The 21,117-nt window shown below is 38.0% G+C and overlaps 1 protein-coding gene across 1 annotated transcript in view; it reads right to left on the bottom strand.

The window, feature by feature from the left end:
* Positions 1–20,454, bottom strand: part of GDA (guanine deaminase) — a 30,505-nt gene extending 10,051 nt beyond the window's left edge. The window contains exons 1-11 of the mRNA XM_002191485.7: positions 20,212–20,454; positions 14,941–15,029; positions 13,083–13,254; positions 10,530–10,617; positions 9,180–9,285; positions 6,368–6,395; positions 4,834–4,941; positions 4,248–4,355; positions 2,088–2,185; positions 1,511–1,578; positions 909–1,055 (exon numbers count right to left, since the gene is read on the bottom strand). Of these exons, the coding sequence (XP_002191521.3) occupies positions 909–1,055; positions 1,511–1,578; positions 2,088–2,185; positions 4,248–4,355; positions 4,834–4,941; positions 6,368–6,395; positions 9,180–9,285; positions 10,530–10,617; positions 13,083–13,254; positions 14,941–15,029; positions 20,212–20,433 (1,234 nt within the window). The 5' untranslated portion in view covers positions 20,434–20,454. The remainder of the gene's footprint in view (positions 1–908; positions 1,056–1,510; positions 1,579–2,087; positions 2,186–4,247; positions 4,356–4,833; positions 4,942–6,367; positions 6,396–9,179; positions 9,286–10,529; positions 10,618–13,082; positions 13,255–14,940; positions 15,030–20,211) is intronic.
* Between the last annotated feature and the right edge of the window lie 663 nt (positions 20,455–21,117).

Raw genomic sequence — 21,117 nt, 5'->3', positions numbered from 1 at the left:
AAACTGAGTCAGGGCAAGAGGTTCTTGCTCTCGTAAAACATTTCACAAAAGCCATACTTCTTTTGTTCTCTTCCTTTTCTAGGGAATTGCTTAGGCGGGACTTTTTGACTTCTGTCCAACTGGCTATCTTTAAGTTTGAGGTGAAATCTCCAAGGTCCTATGAGGTGTCTTTTAACCAAATTAAGGAGAGAAATTTCTGGGATTTTTTACTTTTTAAGGGGACAAAGGGTAACTTGTTTACTCCATCAACAGGGGGCACACTTCTACAGTACCGCTAAAATTTTTTAAATTGTATCTGTTTTTATGTGCACACTGCTTAAAGTAAAACTGGTTCTCCAAAACTGGCTAGCCCATATACTATATTATTGCATTCTCCAAATGCAACTGTGTTTTGAAAAACCATAGTGGAAAGCCTGCGTTTCTGCTTTTCCTTGAGTGAGAAGTGATTTGCATGATGTTTTGATTTGCAACAAACTGCCTCACTGACAGCTCAAAAAGCACAAGCAAAATTAGAAACTGATGACAAATAGAATGCATGATTTTACAGTAATTGCAGTTTTTCTTCTAGATGATGGTTGCTGAGAAAACAAATTTCCAGCTGGTACAATAAATAGACAAGCATTTACAGCCTTATGACTAAGAAGTCTGAGGATCTTTGCAAAGCAAATGTACAACTCTGAAAACAATTAAGATTTTGTTATTAAACTCTCAGCATTAATAGAGTATTCTTCTCTGAAAAGCCTAGTATGAGTATGAGAAACTGAAGGATTACCCCTGCCTATCACTTAGATTTCACTCTGGCACCAAAAAATCCATGACTCTCCCATGAAGATAGGGAGAAATATAATCAAAGGGATTTGATTATATTTACTGCTCTCTGTGTGCACAGTAAATAATTTTCTTCTTACCTTGGCTTCCTCCCAGAGTGGCTAGCCGAAAGGCTTCTTCGATAGTTAGTCCTGTCTCATTCACTTTATTGATCTGAAGGCTATTAGATGCCACCATTGTTTTCCTTATAGCATCAAGCATAGAAGCTGAATATCCACCTGCAACATCTAGAAGGGATCAGAGCCTTAGAGTATAAGCTTTGGGTATAATTCTCTATGTTAAATTTCTTTAAGTTTTAATTCAAAGTTATGAAGCAACATACATGGTAAACCCAACAAGCTCAACAGCTAAGCACTGTCTCTGAAGGCATAAATCCCAATGAAGGTGCTCTCACACAGAGTCAGGTGAATAGAACACAACACAAAAACAGAAACCTGAAAAGTTGATGTTCAAGCCCTGTTTAAGGCCACAACAGCAACAAAAACTCTTCACTAGTACTTAAATTTGTTTTAAAACAGTTTTGGACCAACGCTAGATTTTAATAGACTAGACTTCCTTACTCCTTAGGTGGAGAAAACAAATGAGATTAAAAGTTGGAGACATGGTGATTTTTAAATATGAACAGGTGAATGTATCTGCCAAAGGTTTCCAGAAGAAATCACTTTCAGAGCAAACTACTAACCTGTGCCAAGACCAAGCTTCACATTGTGTTTGAGAACCTTTTGCACATTTAAGACACCGCTGCGCATCCTGGATTGGAAGAAGAAACACATTCTGTGTGCTACATGCAGAAAAAGTTCAGGAAAAGCAGGGCTGCAGAGCCATTTTATGACAAAGACTCTCCCTTAATGTGTACAAGATTGGTTTATTACTTATTCTGTCTGTATACCATGCAGTATCTCATGTCTGCTCAATAGAAAGAAGACTTTATAGTCCATTTCCCCCAAACATTATCAGACTTCAGGGAGAAGGGAGATGCCACTGACAGAACAGTCAAAATAAATAAATTTTTAGAAAATAAATATTTATATAGATACGGATATAGATGCAATAACTAAACTGAAAGACCACAAAATGGTTCAGAGCATGCTAGGCAGAAGTGGATAATAAATGGTCAAGTTCAATCCAATATGTCATTTATGGTGTAATGACTATAGCATAGCTTTGCAATGGTAGCATCAACTCAGGATACTACATAAACCACACCTTTATTTAATTATACGCTTTATTGAATTATCCTTTTTTTTTTTTTAACTTACGAAAAGTTAGAATTGGGGCAATGTGAAATTGCAGCTCCACGAAGACTAAAAAGTTTCAGCTCTTCTTCAGAAAGATGACAGCCATGTGCCATCACAGTCTAAAGAAAAAGAGAATCACAATTTACTCAACATTTAATTTACTTTTGTGGCTGTGGGGTTTGATGCACTACTTTAAATAGCCAAAAAGGACACTTTACCATTTAAGGAAATTAATGCACTTGCTGTATTAAGCTCTTAAAACCCACAAGGGAAAAACTGATTAATATCAGTGTGCATGACATATCATTCCTTCAGCTTTTTTGCATTTTTAAAATAGAGGAATACAGGGTATTTGCAGTGATTGCAGTGACTCCTGTGACCAAAGACAAAAGTGAGAACTTCCCAGTTGTCCTAGCACTGTAGTAAGCTTATAATTTATATTTTGTAGTTAACACAGAGATTAAGTACTGGAGCTAGGAATACATCAGATAAAATGGAAGATGTACGTACTCTTAGCAGGTTTCCTATTAGCTATCTAAAGGTTTGCACTAGGGAAAGAGAGATTAAATATTCTTTATGTAAAATATAATCTAATTTTTTTATGCAACTGATAAATTACTTTTACTTTTTATCTGACCTAACTGACTTTAAAAATAAGTTCACAAGAAAAACATAGAAGTATATGATAGGATAATTTAATAGTGGATAAACCAATTATTCTCATACAAATCTAATTGGTGTTACCTCATATACCAAATGCCCACTGAAAGAAAGGAGCAAGAGGTCTGTTAGATCTTGCAATCTGCACATAAAATTGAGTATGGCACAGAGACTGCTTCCACTGAGCATCTCCTAATGGCACTGTACCCCTCCCATCTCTACTCATCAAGCTCAGTGTAGATGAAAACACAAGGAGAATAGCCACATCTTCAGATAAGGATCTACATATGGTAGCTACTGAAGCATATCCCTGCCAATCTGTACTGCTTTTAAAAGGAAATAAACATTTCGGCAATAGCTCAAAAAAAATCCCTGCTTTTAAAACACTTTAAAAAAAATTGATTTGGTGTCTTAATTTGAGTTGATGGGGAGACAATATCTGAGGTTCTGATGCTATGCTTGCATTTAATAGAATCCTTTCCCATATATCCAGAAGACTCCAGTAATCATGATTTTTCATTACCATTTCCACCTGTGTGCTTACAAGTCACAGAATTAAGACCTGTGCTTTTGCAGCACAAATATGCTCTTTAGAACACTTGCACACCAAATCAGCATGCAAAGGACCATGTAAGAAAACAAAGGGTAATTCTGTGTACATACTTCTGTAGTCCATATTGGTTTCTCAGCAAAAAGGACAGTAAACAATGAGTAATTTACTGGGATAAAATTTCAAACACAGAAATGGGAGCTCAACAGCTAATTCTTCAGCTGCCCTTGTGTATCTGAAAATTCTCTCACAAATTTTTAAATGAACTTGACTGATGACTCCGACAGTAGTTGGGTTGTTCATATTCACTTTTGCATATGAACAACCCACTGTCTAATTAGGTGTGCCCTGGGTCTCCATCCTGTAATTACTGTGGGCAGGTATATTACATTTATCTCAACAGCATAAAGCTGTAATGAATTTCAGTTCTTTGGGCTGGTGTGCCTCTCAAAGCTTGGTAAAATAAGCTGGTAAATGAGGTAACAGTGCTTCTGGATAGTCAGAGCAGTAAAGTGCACCTGCCTGCAAGCAAGGTTGATGTTTAGAATTCAGCTTCTGAAGTGCTTCTTCTCCATAGGAAGAAAATGAAGCTGGTCCTAACGTAACGCCACAGAAGAAGTCTTCAGGCAAACTGCAAAACTGGATAACATCCTTGGAATATAAGGATAACTAAGTACTGTCCAAGAATTACCAGTTCCTACAATACCAACTTTATCTAGGTTCCTTCTAGTCCTAATTCTCTTTGGAGCCTTTAGAAAATGAATCAGGGAGCATAAAATATGTTTATTTTTCACCTCCTCTAAAATACTTAGGAACAGTGTGGCCTTGTTTAAAGATCCAACTCCTCAACATAGGACATAAAACAAATTTACTTTTCTCCAGATGTCACTGACAATGACAGAACAATACAAAGCATCACAATCCTACATGGAGTAATGTAAGTTATATTTGGAAAGTTTTTATGTGGTTACCTTGCTGTTTAGCAGCTTGTTTTTATCATACAGTTCAGTGTAATTCTGGTAGGCAGGAAACATGTTCTCCACAACTTTGATTTCTTCCTCAGTCTCACTTATGTGACTCTGCAACAAGAAAAAGCATAGAGTGAGTCCTTTAAACAACATTGAAACTGCCATTATAACTTTCTGAGCAATCCACTAGTCCTAAATAAATATTCATAAAAATAATGCTAGTAAACCCTATAGTTCAATCTAGTCCCTGTATCTCTTTTTTTCATCAGACCTGAAGATGCTTTCATAGGACCTAAAGAAGTAGCTTCATTTGTTCCTTAAAAAAACAAAGTGATATGAGGTAATGCATATATCCATCCCAGTAATGTGGTGACACAATGGCCCCACTTCCAGTTTTGGGAAGATGTTAAAATAATAGATAAAATAATACACACTGCTATTGTGAGGTGAAAGAGAGAACAAGACTACAACAGGATGGATGCTGAGATCAGAGCAGCAGACATGTATCTCCTCCCAAAGGTATCTTTAAATGTTCATCATGCTGTCCGTCCAAACCACTAAAATGGCACACAGAGCTCTCAGAGCTTACCTGCACGTGGAGATCGTGGGTTAATGCTAAATCCCCGAGGGCATTCAGCAAGTCCTCTGAGCAGGAGGGGCCAAAGCGGGGGGTTATTATAGGCTGTACTCTGGGATACTGAAAATAGAAGATGGGGTTTGCATTCTACATATATATTTCAATAACCATAACTAAGGCCAGCATTTACATAGCAATTTCAGTAAACATAATTAAGGTTAGCATTTACATGGCAATTACATTTTGTCTGCATTGCTTACTGCATCCTTGCCAATTCAAATTAAGCTGTATAGTCATTTCCTTGCTTTCATTAGACATCTCATTGCAGAGACAGAGAAGGAAAATGGGGGTTTCTTACAGCAATTTTAATGAAATTTATTAAAGCAATTGGTTTTTTCAGAACTTTCATCAAGTTACTGTAACTTTACCAGTCTTCAGTAGCACTGGATACTTTTTCCTATTTGCCGACAGTCTAAATGCATAATGAGAAATAAGTCAGTTGAACGACCAGATCTTTTTCAGCCACAATTCTGTGACCATTGAAGATATAATGAAGCAAAACTGCAAGCTTCTATAAAACCAAAGCCATTTTCTTGTTCAATCTTTTTACTCATATCAGTGACAAACCCCTAAAGTCCTTAGATAGGAAAAATAGTTGTATAATCAGACATGATATAGTGTAGGAAACAGTGAAGAAGAAACTAAGAACTACAGAGGTTTACACTTTGAGTCTCTAGAACAAAATTTTCCTAAAAAATAGTCAGCAGGATTACAATTCTGTCACCAGTCAGAGGCAAGCATTTAGCACAAGCCAGTAAGCGATAACTTGGACTGTATTTCCTTGTATTATCTCCCAGAAAAAAAGGAACTCAGGTCTTTGCAAATTAGCCAGCTCACTCTTGTCATACATAGTTTAGGCATTACTCTAGTGATACATATGGTTTAGGCATTAAACTCCAGGCAACTGCTCTTGAATATTTTGAGGAGGGATGTCAAAAGAAGCCACCGAAAACCAAAGGCTGATAAGAAAAGTACAACTGTGTATAATTTTGGAGTGTAAACTTCTATCTTCACCACAGGAGTGTAAGCATGAATATCTTTAGAAACACACTTTAAGACATGCAACCAAACCACTAATTTTATAGTGGATTAGTGACTTTACTGAAAAAAATAATGATTTCTGCTGGTGAGAATTCCTTCAATCAGTCTGATGCTAGCCACTGGAGTCTTTTGCTAGCTCTTTCAGAACATCAGCAGCCACGGTGAGCTGTACAGAACAACTCCAGGATGAATTCACCAAGTTTTTCAGTAGAGAAACACAGAACATTGCTCTGCTCTCAGCACAGTTTACACTGTTACAAGCACATTTCTCAACATGACTAGAAGAACATTTTCCAGAGTGATGATATCTGTCTATTACAGACAAATATGTATATTTATTGATTTGTCACTAAGACAACAGATTTGGATAGCAGGATTAATTTTTCATGTGCTCAAGCAGCATCTTCTGAATACAGAAGTGAATTCAATAAAGAACACTACTTACTTTCTTTTCCAGTAGTTCTCTAACAAACCTGAAAAAGGGTAGGAATAAAGTTGCTATAAATCTGTTCTCTATGTTATAAATTCTGAAAAATATAAAAAATATATACTGGATACCCTATTAAATATTTCACACAGATCAATTTTTTCACAAAATATTGAGCCAGATTTTCAGATGAAATAAAAAAAGGGAACAAAATGAAGTCAGCATAGTGACACCAAATTATGCTAGTTTTGAATTTGACTCTGAACATGCAGACTATTGTTTTTTCATTGCAATACTTAGCATAAGACAAGCAGTAATTATTCTGAATTATCCCTAAAAACCAAACACATGCTACATTAAATGAATTGCAAACTTAATTATAACCTACAGCTGCAATATTGAAGAAAAAACAAACCAAACTTAAATTTGTCAGTCCATGAATTCAAGTTGCAGTGTTTAAACCTTTTCAAATCCAAATTTTAAAAGATACAGCAATATTTTTTATCGTACAGTAGTTGCATATGTCCTCATTCACTTAAAGAACCCTTGATTTTTTTGAAATGCTTATATTAATGTTAGCATATAGACAATCTACCTTCCGGAAAATAAATGTTAACTTTCTCTGTTAACTAAAATGCTACTTCAGACCTCTACAAAAAACCCCAAGCAGTCACTACAAATAATGCAGATGAGCAAAGTAAACTTCCTCCCACTTTGGAAGGAGGGAATTCTTTGAAAGCCCATTTGTTCAGTGTATGTAAGTGACATGTGAATTACAGTTTGAGTTGCCTTCTGGACAGGATCTCTGTGAATTTTTATGTCATAGTTCATAGTAAGAGAACTGTATGATTTTGATCACAACACATGTTGTATCAATTTTTTCAAATGTCTTCAGAGGGAAAAGAAATTATGCTAGAGGCTACACTCACAGTTCTGAAGGTCACACTAGATCACCAAATGGAAAGGAGAAACCTGAGTTCAACTTATGCAATGACCAAAGGAGTTTGAGCCCACCATTGTCTAACATGGAGAGCTAAAATGCCAAGTGAATTAGCTATCATCTGCCTGTTTCTCTCTTACCAATTAACCTGATATAATAAAATATGCACTTGAGCAGAAGCTTTAACAGAAATGCAATGCCCAGCTAACAAGACAAAATCTCAGTGTGGCTGTTTTCATTCTTTTTCACATTCTTTGAACTGCATGAGCTGTTTCAAAACTGATGAAATGTGATGAAATATGGTTTGCAAATATAGCCGACTCACTTCTCTATGAGGAAAGAGACTCGACTACAAATCACTGTCTTCTGAGGCAGAACAGACTTGAACATATGTTCTCATCTTTGCACCTGACTATAACTAATAGTACCATAAATGGTAATCTAGAGTTCAATTCCCTAACTTTTTATCAAATCCTCTTTGACAAAGAATGATAGATTCAAATTCTTGACAAATTTAAATGTAATATATGAAGTACTTGGAACTGTATCTTATTCCCATGCCTACAATATAAATATTTCTGAATGTTAGTTCTAAGTAACTGAAATGAGTGTAGTCCATTTTCTGACAGTGCGACAGATCACATTTCTTAGATTCTTAAAAAACCAACAGAACATTTTGGTTTTTTAAGCAACAAAAACCCAAATAACGTGTTACCCTCTTCATGAAACAGCAATTGTATTGCTGTGATTCAGTTAAGTACTCCAGATTCATGCCAAGTTCACAGCCTTATTCCCTAGACATCTAGACAGTACTTGTGTCAACCTCTCATCCAAAGTTGAGAAATATTTCTTATTACACAATCAAAAAGGAATGAGTTGGAGGCACAAGATTTAAAATAAGGCTATTTAGATCCTTCTGAAGCTTTCAAAACCATCAGAACTGGAAGCTCTGCTTCTTTCAGGCCCATTTGGCAGGACTTGCACCTTAATATGGAAGCTGGGGAATTACACAGAGGGAAACAAATGTTAGAAGAGTGAAGGTTAACTAATACAGCATGTTTTATAAATTTCTTTAAATATAAACACCATTAGAAATACATGACCATTTCTAACTTTTATTGCCACACCTTTAGCCTGATTTGTAAAAACAAGGTATCAACCTCACACAAGTGCCAAAAGATATTTATATTACTCTTCGGGGTTGTCTCTTTCAGCATGATATCTGAAACATTTAGGTAAGTAAATAGATAGTCCCATGAGAACAGTCTGCTTAACTGTTTTCTGAGCATGGGTGTGAAACACAAGAGAAACATGATGAGAGTAAGCTGCCATAATCCAGTCTTGGCTCTCCTCTGCTACAAACATTGCCTTCATTTGATTCTCCTTCGTTCTTTCAGCTGCATGTTGGGGTATTTTGACTGGTGCTGTGATGGAGAACAGATGCTTAAAATGGAGTATAAGAAAGCTGAGTTCTACAGCTTGAATAAAGCCTTAGCCTAAATGGTGGAAGGAAATAACTTAGAAGTTAATGGGGACAAAGGAACTGGCTGCCACCTCACCACTGTATGTCAGGTCCCATGACCTCCACACAGCTGTGAAAGGGAAAAGAGGCAGCAGAAAACACACATATCCTCTCAAACCCTACATCTGTGGTTTCTCCCTCTCTTTGGAAAAGCCAGAGAGATGCTACTCGGGCTGTGCAGCAACTTTTGCAGGAATTTCCAGGATTTGAAGGAATTGCCAGGACTGTAGGGGACAGAACTGTTGGAAGAAAAAAACCTGTTGCTAATAAATGCATACCTGTAAGCTCTTAGATAGATTCACATTCACTTTCCAGATGTATGAAAAATCTTATTTTAAAAGGCTATGCCATCAATTTTATCATTTTACCTTTCTGTCTCTTGGACAGAGTCAGCAGTAGTCTCTCTGTATTGTGGCACACTGTCATTCACATCCATGCAGACTTTCCCAACAAATCCTCGTTGACCAAATTTATCTGTTGAGATGCATTAGAATATAAATCTCAAAATCACTGGTTCTCAGTAACAATTACCAAAGCTTGTACTGAAATAAAAAGAATGAAGTCCACCCCACCCAGCTCCATTTAGAATGACCAGAATTTATGCTTCTGTCTTGTCTCTAAGTTACGATCATTCATGTGACTTTTAAGGATAAAAAGGAAAGACGAAATAAAGAAACAAACAACATTAAATAGGAGCTGTCTTCCACAGTAATGCTCAACTTTATAAATAAGAACTAGATTACTATAGTTTAACCACAACGAGAATTCTTAATGGTAGTCTATGAAGACAGCTGTGACACAAAGGATGAGAAACATTCATCAAAGTACAGTAGCTGTAGTAGATGGCTACCTGAAGATGAGAGAAGGCATAAAGATCTCAGCAAACCATCTCTCCTTTTGCTAACAGGCAAAGATTGCTCACAGGCCTCCCCACATGCAGTTAGAGGGAGAAATTTCCAGAACTATTTTAGCCTCTTTCTTGAGATTTATCCATGCAAGATTAATAAATCAGGATTCATGTGTAAAACGTGTATAATATCCAATTCTAGGGATATTTGTGTTTTTAATTCAGATCTCTTTGACTACTTTACTATGTGAGTTGTTTAATGTAATGGCTTCAAAATTTTCCTAATAAATCAGAATGATTTAGCCAATTTTTATGAAATTTGAGGTTCCTATTAAATTTCTCTGCATTATGAGCTGTCTGAGCCTTGAGAAATCCTGCAAGAATAACAATAATTTCAAACAGCAGGCATTTGCAGCTATGAACAGAAGGGAAGGATAAGATTCTGATACAGCTTCCACTTCTCTGATTTCAGAGGGTGTGTGAAGGTTTTTATATTGATTATCAGATGAAATCTCAGTGTATCAGGAAATTAATGCACTGACTGGTCGTCCTGTCATTCAGTTCTTTGAAACCTCAAAAAACAAAAGGTTAGAAAAAGCAGAGAGCTGAAGCTGAAGAACAAGTCCAGCAGACCTAATTCAAGCTCAACCAGCAGTAGATTTGAGAATGAGGACAGAAGGAGTAGCAACCATAGGATAGAGCTATTAAGTGAAAATGGGTAACAGGTGGGGTTTGGTGACACAGTGTGACAGGTACAATGAATAAAAAACAAATTAGGAGAAACACAGATCCCTAGCTAGCCTAAACTCCTAACATTGTTTCCTTCAACTAACGATCCACACAATCCTTCAAAATTCACTGTTAGACTTACCTATAATTTCAGCAAGAAGAAGGGCACTATCTGTGTGAATTGTTGCAAAGTAGCAAGCTGTAGTCGTACCATTCTTTAGTGTTCGTCTCTAAAAAAAGAAATCACTTTCAACTGTCTGGGAAAAAGAACAGTAAAGCTGGCAAAATGCAGAACAGGAAGTCTCATTTTAAACTGCAAGAACATTTAGTTATTGTGAAATTTTGCAGTGAAGTGGGAAGATAAAAATATAGATTTTTAATTTCATAAAAGCTTTTTTAAGTCTGAGAGTTAATAAATACAAAAAACCCCTCACAAAATTTTTGCAGTGGCTAAACCCATAGAAACCAGTCTCTATTCCTTTCCCCAAACTGAAATGCTCCAACTTATATTTAGAAATACAAACAACTAGTAATTTTTTGTTACTTCCTAGTTATGAAATGTTCTCCAATTTTCATGGTGAAGTACTGTTTTTCCAGTGTTAGCAAAGCAAGGCTTTTGGGGAACATGGTGGTTTTCTTTTAGCAACCCGATCTAGCTGGAAAAACAAGTCATGTTTTCATGTAACAAAAACATTTGTTGTCCCCAAATACCAAATATCAAACTTAACTGTAAAAGGAAACTGAGCAAAACTGCTCAGACTGTGAGCTAATTATTTCTCTAGCATACCATTTGAAAGGAAACCCCCACATTACTTTTGGGGAACCTAATAGTAAATTACCAGGTATTTTAGTTACATTAATTCATGATGAAATTTGTAGCTTCTCTTGTCCTTGGGATGCAAACTATGTTGACTACTTCTCCAACGTACAGGCCTTAACTATATTTTTGGGTTCTGGTTGTCTAGTTATTTGAGATTTTTATTTTTTTTTAATGAGATAAAAGGTGGGACATCCCACACGATGTTTGGAGGAAGGCTAGAGTTAATTATTTGACAAACATGAAGCCAAGGTCTGTTTTTTCCTTATGATACTCAAACGAAAATTTTTTAAAGTTTAAAAAAAAGTCTCAAAAATAGCAATGTCGTTACAGAGACAAGTTACTTTGTCTTTCCTAGCTTTTAAAATTCAGAATTCTCTACTTCTGAAATCCTAACAACATTGTTAAAATAAATCTAAAAACATCCTGTTTCCAAATCATTAGCATGAAGAGGAGGTTCCAGCTAAAAGCAGGAAAATTTCAACTAAATTGTTTCTTTTGCTGAGTATAGAAGGTGTTTGCTGGAAAAAGGATTTTGATTTGAAAAAATCCACTGTTTTTTCATTACAACATCATAAGCACAATGATACTTATAAAAAAATAACTGCTCCATGAAAGTTTAGTTCTGTTTCTAACAGATGAAGGTTATAATTGGCCCCATCAAACACTGCAGAGTGACTGGTATTCTGTATCTTTTGTGGGTGAAGACATTTTCTTGACCTTGTTCTATTTGGTTCACGTGGGGAGAGCCTAACTGGGGTGTCCAGGCTCTGACAACTAACTTCCACCTCTCTCTGGCAGCTCTTTTCCAGATGATGCTGTGACACACCTTGCAGGGTGAGCCCCCTAGATGTGCTGGGGTCATGCAGCCTGCACTGTAACAGTGTGTTGGGCACACACCTCAAACGTGAGCTCATCTCTATGTTTTAAGCACTTGAAGGCATGTGTGCTTGTCACTAAAGCTTAAGACCAAGCTGCTCCTGCATGCTTTTATCATGGCAGATGGCAGAAAGTAATTTCTTTTAAAATTTGTGTGGCAAGGAACAGCATAACTATTTATTTCAGATTTGTTATATTATTATGTTGACAACAGATGCTGTCAGGGTAATAGACAAATGCAAGGCAAATTGCACAGGCCAAATAATTAATTCTATTGAAGATATTTCAGTCCACATATTAAAGGCTAAATTTGTTATGGGACAGAACTACTACTCTGCAATATGACCTAGCTGCCTGTTGCCCATCCAGTGGATCTTAAAGACTTTATAATGCCCAGAACCATCTAGCTCAAACGCAGTCTTTCTTTGACCCATAATACCACTGAGAGACTCCTTCTAAAGACCCTGCAGTGATAGACTGTCTCACTATAAAGACGTCAGAAGGAGCAATCTCTTCCTTTACTACACCAGAACATGTCAGATTTGTCATCTATCATAAGTACCTTCTCTTTCATGTGGTTTTTGCCGATTGTGAGTTTATAAAAGAGGATTTTTGTGCAAGAAAGGAAATATATCCTGATTTTTTTTCACTATGCTTGGTTATTGCTGCATTGAGGTTGTCTGCACCCACTGGCTGTACTAATTCTGAGAGTAGATTAGTTGTTGTAGATTAGTAGTTGGTCATTATATTCAGAAAAGGTGATAAACAGTTCACTGTTAACCTTATGATTAAATCAATTCTATTGCCAGCAGCAACAGAACAAGACTGTAACTAGTAACAGAAAATCTTGACTAGCAATGAGAACAGTGGCTATCTTGGCTTTATCTGGTTTCCATGACAGTAAAACATTCTCTGCTCTTTCTGCTGACCTTCTGAGAACATGCCTATATTACACAAAATTAATATCGTCAAGTAGGCAAATGTCGATGCAGGACTTACAACAACTCTGGTGTACACTTCTTCTGCAAAACCACTGTCCTGGTATTTGGCTTCTGTTGGGAACGTGTAGGCAGTCAACCACTGCAAAAGAGGCAGGTCTACTCTTGTACCAGTAAATGAATACTGAGGAGCATGAATATGTGTATCAACCAATCCTGGCATGAGGAATTCACTAAGGAAAGAAAATAAAATTGCAATAATCCAAAATGCCTAAAAATTATCCACAGTAATTAGTTTTGTTTTAAAGAGTATACTTGATTAAAATCCACCAGAATAAATGACAAATACAGATTAATCTGTCTCTTCCAGCATCAGCCTATTAATGCCTGCTGTACCTCTACCCATACCCATACTTTGGTATGAAGCAGTTGAGTAATATAATTTACACTACAAAATGCATATATCTAACTGTGAGGAAAACAGTATAAGAGCATGATTGATCTAATTTTCTCATATTGACCCATCCTAAATGGCAACCAACAAACAAAGGGGAACCAACTTCGCAACGACTAAAATTACTCCACTATAGAATCCATTTGAAAAAGAGATTTGTACACAGTCTTGTTTCCTACTATGAAGATATATGGAATGCCTCTAGCTTCCAGACCACTATATTTACAAAATGTGACTTCTTATATGTGACTTTCTAGTTTTCTTCTATATTATTTATATGTTTATATAAATATATAAAATCAATTCATTTCAAAGCTTAATGGAAGAACAGACACTGTGTCTAAAAATGCAGACACAGACACTGGTGAAAAAAGCTCTGCTCAATATCTTGACAGGAAAGGCATATTTACAATGTAACTGTAAAACTGTATGTTGTCATGTAATGTTCATGCAATAACAGGAATGAATATATCAAAATTACTAGAAAGTTCCTATGGCTATTTTGTTTTGTGCTGAAACTCCTTACTGCATAACATTTCTCTCACTCCCATTCGCGTCTCCCTGACTACTGAATGAACTGAATTTTGTCTCTTTTTAACTCCTCTTCTTTCTGTTTTCTTGCAGGCTATAAATGCTGAAAATCTTCTTCAGTCTGATTCATATTCACAGCACCTTCCATTTTCCTCAGGCTATTTCAAGTGAAGAAAATATCTGATTACTCATATATACTGTATGATTAGCCTTTCAAAAAAGCATAAAAGTTTTTTAACAATTGATTACTAGAGGGTAGTTGCAGTTCTCAATTATAAGACACAAGTCATTTACAGCTTGCTACTACTACATGCAAAGCATAGTCCAAAATTTTTCACTTCACCATTAAGTTGGAGGATTTCACTGGATGAAGAAAAAAGAAATGCTCTAGCTGCAGTATAGTGAGAAATAAAAAGCTCTGTGTTTAGAGGGTTTAAGTCTTCTAATTGTATTGATTTTTATTATGCAATGGGTCAAAGTCCAAGCAAAAAAGTTTCATATCTGCAGTGTCAGTGTTACCTACATTTAGTACATCTAAACTTACATGTTAGGCACAGCTCAGTGCTAACAAAATGGATATAAAATGTAATCTCAAGAAAGAATGGCACTTAGTTCTGTGAGTATGGAAGTGATTATGACTGAAAATTTAAAATGGCATTTTGTTCTGTGCAGCATACATCAACCAGCACAATCCAGCCATATCTGCAATCCCAGACCAAGGAATGCAAAAAGAACATGGACTCTCCAACCTCTGAGTTGCATCCAAAACACAGGCACCTTTGGGTAAAGAGCTCTCACTGCACTAAAATGGAATTTTGGCCATTAAATGTATAGGTTTAATGTGCTCCCTGTCAAAATGCATTCCAAAGACTCACTTTACCTCACTCAAAGAGTAAACTGCATTTGCTGTAGCTAATCTTAACAAAACACATACTGTTTACTCAGTTGTCTTATGTCAGATGTTTTGAACCCCCACGTCTTGGCCAGTTGCTCTAGCTGATCCGTTTGTTCCACAAACACAATCTAAAAAAAAAGAAAACATAGTTAAGTACTTTAACTAGTTAAGAAAACATAGTTAAGTACTTCACCTCAGCTTTAGGTGAAGGCAAAACAAGTTATATCTTAAAACCAATTTTACACACTTGCTACAGAGATGTTAGGTTTGCATTGAGACACTTGTTCTTCCTGACTATCAAGCATGATTTTGAAATACCTTCTCATAATCCAGTGAATAACTGCACCCACCTTGTAATTTGTCATAAAACAATTAATTCCTTCTCAGGTAACACACTTGCTACAGAGATGTTAGGTTTGCATTGAGACACTTGTTCTTCCTGACTATAAAGCATGATTTTGAAATACCTTCTCATAATCCAGTGAATAACCACACCCACCTTGTAATTTCTCATAAAACAATTAATTCTTTCTCAGGTAACACACAGGCAGAACAACACAGACCTCAGTGTCCCGTAATGTAATATCATGCTAGCAGTACAATCACTTGTGAAGAGGTGTATAACAGCCTTACAGGAATGCAGGTAGAGTATTCACAATCAGAGGGGTCAAATTACCTGCTTTGCCTATGACTGACTGACATCAAGCTAAGTATTTCCTAATTTTCTGCTTGCGTTGGGCTTTTTAAATTTTTTCAATGCCTACAATGAGAAAATAAATTTACGGGGAAAATGTAGATAATATTTTCATTTTACAGAATGGACCAAAAGGACGCTGAGATCTTTGTTTATTTCAAAATAAAACCCTACAATCTGGAGCCAAACGCAACCCCATTTGACTCCTAGAGAACATAGATTCTACTGATGATGAGTTGCTGTTGCCTGGTCAGAATTTTAGTACATTTCCTATTTATTTTTAAATTCCATGGTATTTTAATCTACAAGATGACTCTCGACTCTTTGATTCTTGGGTCTATCACTAATAGGTATGACAGCTCCCCAGGAAAAGAGACTGTGGAGCCTAGGAACTGCAATGCCCACTACACATCCATGTGGGATCCAAGTTTCTTCAACACTTGACAATTTAGAGGACTTGAAAGTCTCCCCTGCCAAAGGCTGCCTATCTAAGCTTACAGAAATTCCTGCCTCTAACCACATCCTCTGCCAGAAACTAATTAATCATCTTCTAATGCCTTTGGTGTAAGAGTTTGTTCCCCTAAGTTCAAGGGAATACTCTTCCTGCTACCAGTATCTTTCTGCTCCTGGGATGATGTCCACACTGAGGGCCTGTATCACCCTCATGACAGCAGTTTCTAGGGCATCAGTTAAAAAGAAAAACAAAACCACATTTAAAAAGGCAAGACGTAGTACTTGTAAAATAGGAATAGGAAGAAACTTAGGAGGAAGAGCAAAAGGACTGAAAAAAAGCATTGTTTAGCACTTATTTGTATGCCTTTTTAATGTGTATGCTTCTTTTTTGCATAGAAATGTACCATTTTCTGTTTTTTCCGTTGAAAAAAATAAGCAAAGCTGCTAAACTGTAAATGCTGCTAAACTGTAGACAAAAAGTTATTGGCTACTTAGTCATTTAAATTAATTATGGCTGGTATGATTCATATTGTTTAAAGAGCAGATGTTTTACATTTTCAGTCAAAAAAAATTTAAAATAATATTTTAATATTATTTTAATTTATTAATATTAAAATAATATTTAAATATTATTTTAATACCACACGAGCAAATTTTAACACCACACTAGCAAAAATTGTAAGATTGTAGTATTAATAGCTGACAGAAACAGTATTATTCTTCATCCAAGGAGGAATACATCCAACTTAACTGCAGAAGGCTTGGAATACAGACCTACTGAAATATCTGATGTGCAATAAAGAAAATGTAATTCAGATATTGAAGTAAAAATGCATGCAGAATAAGCAATGTTAGAGCTGCTGGGGGGGGAGAAGGGTGAAGAGGGAGGGAAACAGAGAGAGAGAAAAACATGAAACACCAGATGACAAATTCTGGAAACAGGCGTTGCCATGGAAAAGCAGTGGCTGTTATGTACTCTTAGGGTGCAGAAAAATAAAACACCTAAATCATGGAAAAATGAAGAAAAATATGTTTCAAGGAAGCTGGATACATGAAATAAATTCTCATCTTGACACCTGGTCAAGATGTTTATGATTGAATTAGACTATGGGTAAATCAACAAGACATCTACATTTTTTTCAAACAAACTTCCCAATTGAATTCCTTAGTCAGCCAAGAGCTGCTCCCCATTGCTTTAGGATGCATTTCTAATGCTGAATGCTTTAAGCTCTTGGAGATCCTATGCTTGGATATTTGTTCCAGTATTTGCTTGTGCATTCAAGTGAACCAACTGGGAGCACTGTTCTTTAAATTAGTTCTGCAACTTAACACTGTAGAAGCAAGAAGAAATTCTACAGCAGAGCCACTACAGAGTCAAGAGAAGTGCACAAGACTAAGAACTTCAGTTTTAAAGAATTCAAGGAGAATAACTGACACCTTGGGAAAGGTATATCACAAAACCCAGAATTACTGGCTGCTAACCCCATTGTACAAACACTTCCATAAGTTCTCATGTGTTATTCATGTAATGGGGCTAAACATCCAAAGATCAGGGGTAAAGCTCTCCCAACACTTGGGACTAACTCTGGCCTTTTGTATACCAAGTGATCCCAAAGCTCTTCCACTGAAGCAGAGCTGGTCAACTAAACTGTGCATCAACCCCGATGTAGCAAACCTTCAGTGCCTTCAATCACCACAGTGCAAATATTTTGCTAACAAGAAAATGGAAAGTGAATGATACTGGCTGAAGGAACATTGTTTGTTTGTATCCAACAGTGCCTGGCTATGACATTCAGAGGAGAACTTGAGAAGGAGTCTATCCCTCTTTCCTCTCACACATATTCTCCTCCCTCCCTGTTCCCACAGTTATTAAATGACTTTTGCAATTCGAGACATGATGCCTACTGTTTGCCTAGTTCCCAAAACTGGAAGCTAAATGAGAGGTAACACTTGCTGCTAAAGGAACTGCCCAGCCTGCTGAGAAAGGGGAAGTAATGAACTCCAGATGGATGGTACCTTCCTCCTTGTACAGCTGACACATGTCCACCCACTGTCCCAACTGGCTTAAATCAAACCTTATGCTTGACATCCTTATTTCACAACTCTTGCTCTTTTCATGACTTGCACAAGGGCTTTTAGCCTAATATTTTTTTTTCTATTTACTTAATATTCTACTCACCTAGGATAATTACACCAATATTTCAAAAACAGCTCATATTTTGCACCTATGTCTGTTTTCTTTACCCTGAGGAATGCTGGTCTTTCTCTTTGCTTTTCCTCAAGGGAGACACTACACTGCTCTGCAAACCACTCAGTTAAACATGGTCCTTACTTTGCTAACTTGATGATAAATTGGGGTTTTATATCCAAAAGCAATGGATTTCTTCATAAAACTTAGTTTTCTTCTGGGGCAAAGCAGAGAGATGACATTTTACATCCCTTGGAGGACATGCAGGTACTCACACTGCAAAACAGAACCCAGTTGTTCATACAAGCCCTGACACACAGTGTGAGAGACCATGCAAAATTTTTCCTTGATGGAGTCAGCAACGTGAGGCAAAAGAAGGATACCTGTTTAGTTAAATTTACATCTTTGGGAGGAAAGCAGAGGCAATTTTGGTGTAAATTTGAAAAAAAAGGCAAATAATTTTCTAACCACTATGTCTTTCTTGAAAAGCCAACTCTTCTGTGATTCCAGTGGCTGTTCTGCATGAGGTTACATTATGAATAATAGGGAGAAAAGAGATCATATGGGATACTCACTGTATCAGCCCCTGGAACATTAAAATGTCAGAATTTATAATAAAAAGAGAATAAAATAGAAGTGGTCATCACTGTATTCTGGTGGGAAATTCATTTTAGGAAGATAGTGTCTTAATGGATTAAAAGAAAAAAAAAACCAAACTTCTGCCAATTTATGCAAGGAAAACGGTATACTGTGAATCCCTGTTCCCTAGGAAAAGGAGAGAGTAAGTGAGAGCACAGATCCCTAGGTGTAGCTTACTAAGACACCTCTTTTTCAAGAAAATCACTAAAAAATCTTGATTTCATATGGATGCTGTGTAGACACTTTTCCAGAAATTGACATTAAAGAGAGTGGGATGGGATATGAATTTCTGTCTTGTGCACCTGAGTTACTCCAGCCAAACCTTTTTTTCATTCTAATCTATTATTTTAGTGAACACCAGCCAATGCATAACTATGCAAGTTTGTACTCCCCTCTGTCTTGAAAGGACAAGTCATACAAGGACTGTCTTGAAACAGGCCCTCATGGACCCGTATGAATAGAGAAAATGCACACTGTTAGGGCTCGAACCATTTTGCACATATTTCAAATGTTACTGAATCCTGACATACTGAAGCCTTTATTTCGCCACAAGAAAGAAAACTACTTTTTTAGATTTTACATAGGGTGACCATATGTTACTGAGTCTACAAGAAATCACCAATCTACTTGCACAACCTATACTATGAAACTGTGTTTCAAGTGTGATAAGGGTTAAGGAAATTACATTGCCTCCCAGCCATACTGTCTCCTCCATTATCAGTAAATGCAATGCTTGTTTTAAGCTTGGTTCATACTACTGAAATGCCCAACAGCATCATCTTTCTAACTCTTGATGCATATATGCCATAGGGGGTATTTTTGTGACAAGAAGACAAAAAGAGCCTCATTTAGATGGCTGTGCAATGGGTAGACAGCTATTTTCACCATCACTGTTTAGATGCCCTGGGGCCAAAAAAAAAAACAGCTTGTGAAACAGAAAGAAAACAAGAGAATCTGAAAGAATGCCAGGTCTATGCACGCTGCTGTTCCGGGAATACTCTGCACACTTGGAAGATTTATGCCAACAGCAGACTCGTGGCGAGGGGGGACCCTCCATCCCGGTTAGCCCCAGCTCCTCCAAGTGCGAAATTCCTTCTCCGCGGCGCCTGCCCCTGAGGACAGTAGTGCGAAAATGTTCCGCTTTCACCCACGGTCCGGCGGAGCCGGCCCTGCCTCTCGCCACCCCCGGGCGAGGACTCGGGGCCGCAAAGGGTCGTTGTCACCGCCTCGGGCGGGCCCTGCCCCGCAGCGCCGGGGCTCCCGGGGACCGCCGCGGCATCGCCCCCGCCGCCCGCACCGCGCCGGTCCGCGGCACCCCGCCCCAGCCCGCACTCACTGTCCCGTTATCGTCCACCCCCAGAAGGTGTCCGTGGAGGATCTCCAAGGGGGCGGAGGCGCTGGAGTGCACGAAGGTCCCCTTGAAGACATGGGCGAGCGGCGGGCGCTGAGGGGAGCTCATCGCGGCGGCGGCGGGCTCGACGGGCTGGGAGCTGCCACCCCACGGGCTGCGCTCCCTCGGCGTCTCTCGCAGCCGCGGGCGACTTCCTGGAGCTGCCATTTCCCCACCCCCTGGTGGGACTTTCTTCACCGGGAGTGGTTGGGCGCGGAGAGGGCGGGAGGCTGCCCCGCACCCTTTGCCTTCCCGCGGGGTGCCCGGGCGGTGCGCGGGGTGCCCCCGGACCCTCGCCCATCCCAGGGATGTGCTCTCCACCGTGCGAGAGACACGAACGACGGGAGAGATGCCCGGTGGGTTTTGGGGTCCCTGTTTCTCCCCGGGAAGCGGTGAGAGTTTCGACAATGTGTCTGGTAGTGTTTTACGAGTGTCCGGCAGCTCGGCTTTGCAACCAACCTGCGGGTTGTAACCACTTGCAGAAATTTAATTTACAATAGAATTTGTAGTTTGGAAAAGACCTCTAAGACCTTCAGATGTCTGTCTGGTCAGTCCTCTGTGTCGGACATTAGAAGAGACATTAGGAGTAGAGAATAGATGCCAGCTGAGGTACCAGAACTTCCAGAAAGAAGTAGGCAGCCTCATTCAAAGGAGATGATCTACAGAAAAAAAAAACAACCTCAAGAGGATGAAAGGCAGGGAAAAAATAATTTTGTTAACTCAGAGAAATGTGTCCCCAGAACGACATTCTGCTCCAACAAGTTAAGTCAAAGTACATAATGAACACACCCTAAGAGGATCACTATTGAGATTATTGGACTAAGAGTTCACAAAGGCAGAATTGTGTGAATC

This window comes from Taeniopygia guttata, chromosome Z (assembly GCF_048771995.1).
Source record: "Taeniopygia guttata chromosome Z, bTaeGut7.mat, whole genome shotgun sequence".
Lineage (NCBI taxonomy): Eukaryota > Metazoa > Chordata > Aves > Passeriformes > Estrildidae > Taeniopygia > Taeniopygia guttata.
Note: the sequence above shows the minus strand (reverse complement) of the source record. Positions and strands in the feature narration are given on the sequence as shown.